Source organism: Arachis ipaensis, chromosome B5 (assembly GCF_059453495.1).
Source record: "Arachis ipaensis isolate K30076 ecotype BB chromosome B5, ASM5945349v1, whole genome shotgun sequence".
Taxonomy (NCBI): domain Eukaryota; kingdom Viridiplantae; phylum Streptophyta; class Magnoliopsida; order Fabales; family Fabaceae; genus Arachis; species Arachis ipaensis.
This window is the reverse complement of record NC_142440.1, coordinates 59,717,170-59,728,031: the sequence shown is the minus strand read 5'-3', so window position 1 is coordinate 59,728,031 and position 10,862 is coordinate 59,717,170. Positions and strand designations below refer to the sequence as shown.

Sequence of the window (10,862 nt, the reverse complement as noted above, 5' to 3'; positions counted from 1 at the left end):
CAATCCATTCACAAAATTAGGGTTTTTTTACTCTTTTTATTCTTCTCTACAAGACAAATATGTTATGACAACTTCTTGATACCAGGCATATGCTGTTCCGCACATTTTGACCGGTATACGGGATAATTTTCCTAAAGGTATATAACAATAACTATATGTACACTCGCAATCTTCCTTCTTGTAATAAAAGACTCTTCTAATTGATTCTATGTTATTATCTCAACAACTATTATTGGTGGAAACCAAAATGCTGGCAGTTAGAAACCATGCATATTATAAATTACTCAAGCTATAGCATGTGCGAAATGTATGTAATTCAGCATATTATTACACTTTATTATAATACCCACTTCAGTGTGTTATACCTGTCTTTTATGAACAATGAAAGCAAATATTCAGAAACAAAATAAATATCCCTTTCCAAGGCTCATGTTAATTACAAATAGACCCCGACGATAGTAGCGCCACAAACATATTAGGATGGATACATCTTTAGATGGATGAATAGAAACGAACCGAGATAAAAGATAATGTACTCATGCAATTTTTTTACCACCCTAATATGTACATACATGAGACCTCGGAAAAATCAAGAGCTATGCATTGGAATTTCAACAAGCCATCTTCATGGCGAAGAGGCCATTAACTTTTGCAATTTTGTTTTCCGGGGATCAATACATTTTAACTAATATACAACGGAATCACACTTGTTCCTGCTGTACAGTGGGTGGTGGTCCTGGGGCTATGGCAAATTGAAGCCCCCTGTGCTGCCCAGACTGTAGGACAAAAGCAACTTGGGTTGCTGCTAGTGCTGCAGCTTCCTGTTTAAACACATAACGATGAGATTTGCAGAAAGAGATTGATTTACACTTTTTATGCAGACTAAAACGCATTATGGAATCATCTTTTAAAAACGATCAATGGCAAAACCAGGGCAAGTATAGCAAGTAATAAATGAAAACTGACCTGTCTCTGTCGCCGACGCTGCAGAATACTAATTGCCCAAGCCATTATATAGCAAGGTAAAAGAAATCCAGCAGCACGTAGCAAGAAAAGCTACATAGAATGATGAGCTAATTAGATTGGCTACACAACACATCCGGAAATAATGCAAAGAGCAGTAACATTACAAGTAACTAGGAGAACCCTAATCACTTACGGAGAAAAAATTGGATGGGTCATCATCAGAAGCATCACCATCAGTGACAGAAAGTGCATGCCGCAAGAGTAAGAGGGCCATTAACTGCACCAAGTAGAAAGAATTGGGCTTGAAATCACGTTCTATAGCACAAATGAAATAAATTGCAATGTAACCATCTAAAACGTGGAATGATGCATCATAGTTACCCATGGCAAGTAAAATTGATTCTTAAGAAATTCAAATATGAGTATAAATGTGACTAAGGCCTGGTTTCCTGGCTATATGCCTATATTAGATGTGCAGTAGCAAGACCTCAAACAAGAATGTCTGTACACCAATTGTGAATGAACAGCGAAAAGAAAAATTATCACTTACTAAAAATGATTTGGTCAAAACAAATAAATAAGAAAAAGGAATGCAGGGTAATAGCTTACAATTAGAGCTGCAGAGCGGCAAAATGCAGCTCCACTGGCATTAGAAGCAGCATATTCATCATATTCCGCATCCAAAAATTGGCGTTCAGCCTCTGCAATTGCCAATAGTCGAGGATCGCGCAAGTCCAAAGGCGTGCCAGATATTGTCCAGCCTCCTCTGCAAGAAAGGTGAGAATGAATTAGTAAGACAGGCCTTTCGGATGTCTCTAAAAAGCAAAGCAGTCTCTATATAACTAAAAATGTTTACACACAACTAACATAGCCCAATCAATCAAATAATATTTGAAAATAGAATATTTCAGCTTACCCTATGTCAATGGTAGTTTCTTCGGGCTGCGGGCGTGGTGGTGGAGCAGTATAACCAGGTTGATAAGGCTAAGAGTGACATACACACAAAGGAAGAATCATTGGCATAAAAGAAACAGCATAACCAGGTTCATAAGGCTAAGAAATACCAATCTTCCAACATCATAACCAAACAAGAAGAAAGAAAAGTAATGGAATACAAAAGAATAGACACAAACAAAACAAGGAAAGATACCTGATGGCATATCTCACAAGTTATGTCTCCCTTCTCATTGCACCAATGCTGGACGCACTTTCTGTGTGCATACTGTGCAAAACCAAATAACAACAGTTCAAATGATGGATAGACTAACATAGCAACCAAGGAAATCAGCATGAACACAATGAAGCAGTTCAGCTTGCTCCAAACTTGAGTTTCTCCAAGAACATTTAGTTCACAATTCCCAAAATAATGGCAAAACATAAATTAACTCATTTATATAACCTTGAAATAATGCATTAACACATTTATATTAACGTTGAATAACAAGTTAATAACTAATAAGTTAATAAAATACAAAAGAGCACTTATGTCAAAATCTGAACTCCTACTGTAAGTATATATCCGGTCAGTAATTACAATTAAGCTTCAACACTAGTCATAAGAGATTAAATGGACCAAACAATTTTTTTTTTATTATAGAAAAATAAGAGTAGTTCGGCAGTTTTCTGTTTACATATACATTTTCCTAAAGAGTACCGTATAGAAAACGCGAAAAGCAAAAAAAACTTTTAACTTTTCAGAAAGATATACACCTACATAACCGAAACAGGTACGTCTTTTCCTCTCTAATCACACAAGGCCTAACAAAAAAAAATTATTCGATACCTTGAGACTTCCGCTGCAGGCGCAGGGGCTTTCCAAATTGGAGACACTGTCCTCCTCCTGGCAAATGCGGCACTCCGCCATCTGGATCAGCGGCTCCTCCTCATCATCGCCGCCGTGTTCCAACTCAACGTCGCGATCCGCTGCCGGAGCGGATCCAGAAGGTCCGTGGACCACTTCCGCCGGCGGCGGCGAGGGATCAACTGGGAGCTGAGCGGGCTGTGCGACGGGATCGGCGGGGCGCCCGAGACGGTCGACGAATAGCACCAAGTGATCGCTCATTGCCGTTGAACTTCGAAAGAATATCAGAAATTAAAAACCCTAATTGACCGAAACAAGAACAAAACAAAAGAAAAGGAGAATCAAATTCGAGATCGAAACAGCAAACTCAACAGAACAAGAAAGGAATCGAACGCAGTATGGATCGGTGGATTCAAAGGGTTTTCCCGAGAAACGTCTTACCAAGAAGCCGGAAATTCTAGAGAGAGAATGTTGAGAGAGAAAGAGAGATAAGAGAAACGCGATTGAAAACAGTGTGCGTACTTCTTCTTCTCTGTTTTTATTTGAGTTTTGAATTTTAATTTAGAATTTAATTTAATATATCTTTTGGAAATTTTGAAGTTTGCTTTAAAAGTAGATAAAGAAAAGTGGTGGGTCATTTATATAGTCTCTTTTTTATTTATTGTAATTTTTTATTGTGTATAACAAATAAATATATATTTTTAAAAGAAATTGTTATTAGATCTGTCTGTAATCTAGTCTGAATACTGAAATCAACAAAATCAATTTTATTTCAATGCTGTTACTTAACTGTTATATCTTCTTTCTGTAACCACTTTTAAAGCCATTATTGGTTGCTTAATCCAATCTTTGATTAATAGTTTCAAGAACCACTTTTTTTTCCTAGGACTTGATTACGAATTTTATTCGTACATTAAATAAAATTATTTAAAAAGAAGTTGAATACCCACGAAACAAATTGAGTATTATTTGATTAACTTAAATATTATATTTTAAAAAAATATCTTCATTCTTTATCCAATTATTCTATAGATAAAATGTGTTTTATTTATTATTTATTACATTATATTTGGTATTCTATGTATTCAATTATGAGTGAATACTTCACCTGAACTCCTAACAATTACTTCAAAAGGATACCCCCAAGAAAAAAAAAACACACAATCCGGTCCCTGATTTTCTTTTTGAGACTGATTAGCTCCTGTGCAAAAAAAAAAAAAACAATATTAAATTTTTTTGGCACAAAGGCCTTGTTGTCATTTCAAAGTAATTATCAGGAGTCAGGTTGGATTTTTTTTTTTGTTAAGAACCTCGTTGTCTTTCGAGGTAATTGTCAAGGGCTGTTTCAAATTTTTCTCTTCAATTATTTATGATTGTAAGGGTTTAAAAATTTAAAACCATCACATAAGAAAATTTGAAAAAGTTTAACACGTTATTGAGGTTGAATATTTGAATATGCTTTATTATTTGGTGATTCAAAATTTCAAACCAAGAAGTCGTTTAATATGACAATATCGTGTCACACTATCACGTGTGAATGGCTATTTTCGTCATTTGACGTGTTGCGGCGTAAACGACCAATTCGATTAGCTGGGGTTGGCAACCGCCTGTCACGGTCTTGGACACACTTCAACCCTATCGTACTGGCACTCGAACTTATTCAACCTTTTGAGTTAAGACCAAGTCAACCTAACCATCAATACTTAGCAAGAAAATTAAGAACACAAGAGAAATGAAGCTTTGGTGGAAAGAACACTTTATTATTCAAGTGTTTGTTACAAGTGACTCACACATGACACACACATTAACTGTCAGTCCCTATTTATAGCCATTTAGCTCCTCAATGGATGGCTAAGATTAAATCTAATCAACGGTCTAGATTAATCATCTTGAATCTTCATTACAAATATCTATCCTTCCATATTTCTCTAAATACTTCTAGATTGTTCCATACTACTCTTCATACTCCTATATACATTCACAATCTTCTAGAATACTCTATAACCTTCCAAAGTCTTCTAGAATTTTCTAGGGTATTCCGAGACCTTCTAGGACATTCTAGAACATTCCAGAACCATCTAGAACATTCTCAAATACTCCAGAAAACTATACAAACACTGTTAAATCTAACCTTCTAAAATTTACTGTGACACGCCTGATAAACCGCTATTTTACGGTTTATTTTCTATTGAATTGAGCAGATTTTATCCATTATTCTCACACTTATGCATATGAATTGCGTGTTTTGCACTTTCCTTCCTACTTCTGTGATATAGTTGAAAACATGTTTCCTAGACCTTTAAATTGTCAATTTTTAATTACCCTTTATTACCATTCGATGCCGTGATCTGTGTGTTGAGTGTTTTCAGGCTTTATAGGGCAGGAATGACTTAGAGGACGGAAAGGAAGCATGCAAAAGTGGAAGGAACGCAAGAAAATGATGTTTTGAGAAGTTGGCAGCGATGCGTACGCATGGACAACGCATACGCGTGACAAAGCGTCACGTGCTGCATTTTGCAGAAACGCTGGGGGCGATTTCTGGGCTCCTTTTTGGCCCAGTTCCAAGCCCGAAAACACAGAATAGAGGCTGCAGAGTGGGGGAAACATATATAGAACAATTCATTCACATAATTTTAGGTTTAGATGTAGTTTTCTAGAGAGAGGGGCTCTCTCCTCTCTCTAGATTTTAGGTCTTAGTTTTATTCCTTTTCAATTTCTGAATTCTATCTTATTTCAATTTAGTTTCTCTTCTACTTTTAATTGTTCTAGCATTCTAGTTTATTTATTTTCCTTGTTGATGACTTTATGTTGCCAATTTAGTTTATGAATTCTCATGTTAGATTTGATTTCCCTTTTAATGCAATTTGAAGTATTTCATGTTTATTACTTCTTTTCTCATTTGTTGTTATTGATTATTTGCAATTGGTTGTTTAGGTTTTATTATCTCTTATTAATTTCTATGTTTTTATGTTATGCCTCCCAAGTGTTTGATAAAATGCTTGGTTGGGTTTTAAGTTAGATTTTTCTATTCTTAACTTGGATTGATTAATTGGAGACTCTCGAATTATCAAAGGTCTTTTATTGATTGGTATTTGAGACTTGTTAGTTGGTTTAAGCTTCACTAAATCTAGTCTTTGATTAGGACTTGTGAACTTAAGTTAACTTTTCTCACTTGACTTTCCTTCATTGTTAGAGGTTAACTAAGTGAAAGCAAAAGGGCAATTACTATCATAATTGATGATGATAATGAGGATAGAAATTCCAATTCTCAATACTTGTTAAGACTTTTTATAATTATTATTTTATTTCCTTGTTATTTACAATACTTGTTCAACATACTTCCCTGCAATTCCTTGGGAGACGACCCGAGGTTTAATACTTCGGTTATTTTTATTGGGTTTGCTTAAGTGACAAACAAATTAAATTTGATTGAGAATTAATTGTCGGTTTAGATCTATACTTGCAACGCGATTATTTTTGTGAAATTCTTTACCGACGATTTTTTTCCCATCAATTTTTTCCGCCTATCAGGTAAATCACACTACTGCTTTCTAGATGGTTACACTGGCTATTTTCAAATTCATATAGCTCCTAAAGATCAGGAGAAAACTACTTTTACATGTCCCTTTGGAACGTATGCATATAAGAGAATGCCTTTTGGCTTATGTAATGCACCGGCTACATTGCAAAGATGCATGATGAGCATTTTCTCATATCTTCTTGAGAACTGTATGGAGGTTTTCATGGATGACTTTAGTGTGTATGGTGATTCGTTTAACCTTTGCTTGGATAGTTTAGCTAGAGTATTAGACAGGTGTGTTAGTTCAAACCTTGTATTGAATTTTGAAAAATATCATTTTATGGTAAAACAATGTATTGTTCTAGGACATGTTGTTTCTAATACTGGTATTTCAGTTGATCCAGCAAAGGTAGATGTCATTTCTAGTTTACCTTACCCCTCCTTCGTGAGGGAAGTCTGCTCGTTTCTTGGTCATGCAGATTTCTACCGGCGATTTATTAAGGACTTCAGTAAGGTAGCACTGCCTTTATCCCGATTGCTGCAGAAGGATGTTGAGTTCGAGCTGAGTGCGGACTGCATGGAAGCGTTTGATAAGCTGAAGATCGCCTTGACCCAAGCCCCTATTGTGAGAGGGCCCGACTGGAGTCAACCGTTTGAGATAATGTATGACGCCTCCAACTATGCAGTAGGAGCGGCGCTAGCTCAGCGCGAAGGTAAGGACCCTTTTATAATTGCCTATTCTTCTATGACCTTAGACGTTGCTCAGTCTAATTATACTACCACTGAAAAAGAGCTTCTGGCTATTGTTTTTGCTCTGGATAAATTCCGAGCCTACTTACTTGGTACTAAGGCGGTAATATACTCAGACCATGCAGCTCTAAAATATTTATTAGCTAAGAAAGAGTCCAAACCAAGGCTAATACGTTGGATATTTTTGCTGCAAGAATTTGATTTAAAAATCAAAGATAGGAGTGGTTTCCAAAATTTAGTGGCGAACCACTTGAGTCACCTAGAGCACATTAAGAATGACTCCACTCCTATCAATGATGCTTTTTTCATTTGATAGCTTGCATGCAATATCTGAAGTAGTTCCTTAGTACGCACCTATAGTTAATTATTTGGTTAGTCGTACCTTTCCTCCTAATTTTACTAAGTATCAAAGGGACAAGCTTAAAAGCGAGTCCAAATATTATATATGGGATGACCCATATTTATGGAGATGTGGTGCTGACCAAATAATTAGAAGGTATGTGCCACAATCAGAATTTTAGTCAATTTTAGAGGCCTGCCACTCTTTAGAGAGTGGTGGACATTTTGGTCCTCAAAGAACAGCTAGAAAAATTTTAGACTGTGGATTCTGGTGGCTCACTGATAGGAGAATTATTGTCGGTCTAGAATTTCTCTTAATAGAAATAGAACGTCGTTGTAAGCATAGTTCCAAACCAACTAATAACTCTCAATCAAATTTTAAAGGATTTGGTTGTCACAAAGTTCAACCTCCAATAAAAGTAAACTGAAGTATTCAAACCTCGGGTCGTCTCACAAGGAATGGGCAAACATGTACATCAACATTGGTTAGAATTCTGGGTTGGGAGTCATGATAAAAAAATTAAACTACTAGACTTAACAAGCAAGAAATCTTAAAGTGCAAGAAACTAGATCAAGTAACTAAGGCAAGGTATAAGCAATTTCAAACTAACAAAAGATCATCTAATATGATTCTATTCTAGAACTAAGCAATTGACTATAACTAGAATTAAGCAATTGAAATTTTTGGATTTCAAATATGAATAATGAAAGGAACTCTTGGCTAGGCATAGGAATTGGGGTCACCATCCTTGTCTAATAACCATATATCTTGACAATTATGAGGAACCAAACTCACTAAGTCTACCTCCAAGAGCTTTAAGTACGTAATATCTACTCCTAAGCTTGAGGTACGTCAAGTGGCTTGATCAATCTCAACTCATAAGTCCCAATCCAACTACCAATTGACTTAGTAGTGGATTAGTGTCAACGGGTATCAACTTGACCACTAAGGGTTCTCAAATCACCAAATCTACTGTGCATTCTATGTGTATGTATCTATATGCTATTAGGATATCTAACTGATATGTGTAGCATACATGTTCGTGAGCATGCGTTTGGGACTCTTAAGCACTAAACTTGAGATATTGAGACTGATCGCCTTAATATCAATTGTTTGGTGTGAACAGGGACCAAATGTCGACTCGCGGATCCGAGCGAGGTAACTGGAAGGAAAATCCTAGGACCAAACCAATGCGAGGACTCCGAGATGGAAGCTCGGGTGCTGGTACGAGTAACATAGGTCAATACTATAGGTCCATGACCCTTACTGATTTCTTCAAGAGTGGTCCACCCCGAATTAATGGAAATGCCAATGCGTTAGAGGCTGATCGGTGGTTTCGAGATGTGGAGAGATTCTTATACATTCAGCACATACCAGAATTACAGTCGGTGGAAATAGTGACTTACATGTTGGAGGGAGATGCTTAGGAGTGGTGGCAGGAGTTATATCACACCTTGCAGATGGAGTTAACAGATATCCTTTGGAGTAGATTCAAGATGGAATTTTACGAGAAATATTTCTTACATGTAATTCGCATTACAAAAGAATTGGAGTTAATGCAACTGAAGCAAGAAAATATGTCTGTTGCTGACTATACCCGTAAATTCGACAACTTGTGTCATCTCTCAAGAGTTTGTCAAGGAAATCGAGCCGATTATGAGGCGTGGAAGTGTGTTCAGTATGAGAAAAGGCTTAGAAGAGACATTTTCAACTGCGTGAGTCCGCAAAGGTTAACGAATTTTCTTGAATTGGTTAAGAAAAGTCAATTCGCAGAACGTTACTCCATGAAGTCAGCAATATTACAGGAAGGCTATGGAGAGACTACTCCGGATGAGCCACATAGAGCCGGACTAGGTGTATGTTGCAAGTGCGGGAAGCCGGGGTATATAGCTCGAGACTGTCCACACAAGAAACGTCGGGATGCAGTCGAATCCGATCTTCAGACCCGAGGTAACCATAAGCTAGCAGTTGAGTTTTTAACTACCTTGCATATCATTAATATATGTATGATCCATTTGTGAAGCATGACAAGTTTTGATGATCGTGGAGTCCGAGCCGATGGTTAGTCGAAGGCTACTAGTTGTTGAGATGGAGCTAGGGGTAGCAAAACGGGTCGAGCCCGTCGGGCCGATCCGCTAAACCCGCTAAAAAAGGCGGGTCGGGCTAGGATTTGGAGCCCGCCAAATTAAAAAAAAAAAACCGCCAAACCCGCACCGCCAAATTGGCGGGTTTTGGCGGGGCGGGCCGGTCCGCCGGGCCGAAGATTTTTATTTTTTTTATTTTTTTATTAAATAAAAGAGTGATTACTATTATAAAATTAATAATTATAGAATTTTTAAACACTTTTTTTTATTTTTTATTTTTATTCTTCTTTTAGTTATTAACTTTATTTATTTTATTTTACAATTTCGTATATATGCTCAAATTATATGACTTATTTTTTAAAATAAAGATGATTCTATTGACAAATATTATTTTGAACAATTTTATTGAAGTTAAAAATTTAAAAAAAAATAGTAAAAGAATTATATTATAATTTGACTATTTTTTATTTGTATTTGATTTTTTAATTATTATTTTTGGTTAATTTTAATGAATTTTATTTAAAAAAAAAAAGAAGCGGGCTAGCCCGCCAACCCGCCAATCTGCCATAAAGCGGGGCGGGCTAGCATTTTGAACCTTTTTTAGTTGGTGGGGCGGGCCGGTCCGCCCCGTTTATGGGGCGGGCCTAGGCGGGGCGGGGCGGGTTGTGGCGGGCCGGCCCGCTTTGCCACCCCTAGATGGAGCGATACTTAGCTAACTTAGATGAGTGGCTAGGTTCTTGGAAGATAAGAATCAGAACGACGAACTGGAAGGCGGGTGAATTATACCTAAGGAACTGGAACCGTTGAGAGCTATGCAGAGTTATCCTTTGAAATCCAGTGACATTCAGATTTCAAGGAAAAGGAATAGAGCGAGTTCAACCTTTAGTTGTTAATTGATCGAGAGACAAGTAGAGGTGAGACCGGATTCCTATACGAGAGAGTTTCCAAGACCGTTCCTGAAGATGTACCAAAATTTCCACCTTAGAGAGAGTGTGAGTTTGTCATAGATGTAGTGTTAAAAATCGGATCAGTATTGATTGCACCACAAATGAAGACATTATTAGAACCAGTAGAGTTCAAGACTGAGTTTAAGAGAGTACTGGAAGAGAGGATCCTCCAACTAGGTGTTTCTTTGCGAGAGCGTGCCAACTAATCTTCACGACTTAATCTAACCTTTCTCTTATAGCCTACATTGAAAGTTCTATCTTGAACCTTCTTCTGTAAAAGCCCAACTCATTGTTCTTCCGATCTTATTCCTTACTCATACAAAGCTTGTCTATTTTGAATTCAGCCTGAACTCATCCTAATATAATCACATAATTTTTGAATCCTGGTGACCTGCGGTGCGTGAAGTTGCTCCCTTGTGGAAACTCGCAATCCTTTCAAGCCAACTAGAACCTA

At 37.0% G+C, this 10,862-nt stretch overlaps 1 protein-coding gene across 2 annotated transcripts; it reads right to left on the bottom strand.

Annotated features, from left to right (window-relative positions):
• Window positions 1–297: 297 nt before the first annotated feature.
• Window positions 298–3,385, bottom strand: LOC107643620 (uncharacterized). Of its 2 annotated transcripts, none has more exons than XM_088486501.1 (8): window positions 3,209–3,385; window positions 2,750–3,067; window positions 2,117–2,188; window positions 1,883–1,950; window positions 1,576–1,732; window positions 1,160–1,243; window positions 967–1,056; window positions 298–821 (listed from the first exon to the last, which is right to left on the bottom strand). In XM_088486501.1, exons 2-8 carry the CDS (start codon window positions 3,026–3,028, stop codon window positions 702–704), a joined length of 870 nt encoding a protein of 289 aa, XP_088342627.1. In that variant the 5' UTR covers window positions 3,029–3,067; window positions 3,209–3,385; the 3' UTR covers window positions 298–701. The 2 variants fall into 2 exon arrangements, with proteins under 2 accessions (XP_088342627.1, XP_016202802.1); XM_016347316.3 differs by having other exon boundaries at window positions 2,750–3,038; window positions 3,140–3,281.
• Between the last annotated feature and the right edge of the window lie 7,477 nt (window positions 3,386–10,862).

Bases quoted from the DNA above. Each gene is read 5' to 3' on its own strand.
- LOC107643620 (XM_088486501.1), bottom strand. From the start codon at position 3,028: ATGAGCGATCACTTGGTGCTATTCGTCGACCGTCTCGGGCGCCCCGCC. The intron at 1,244-1,575 runs GTAAGCTATTAC...TACTTGGTGCAG, and splicing joins GCCGCTCTGCAGCTCTAATT to TTAATGGCCCTCTTACTCTT. The intron at 822-966 runs GTCAGTTTTCAT...GTGTTTAAACAG, and splicing joins AGCGTCGGCGACAGAGACAG to GAAGCTGCAGCACTAGCAGC.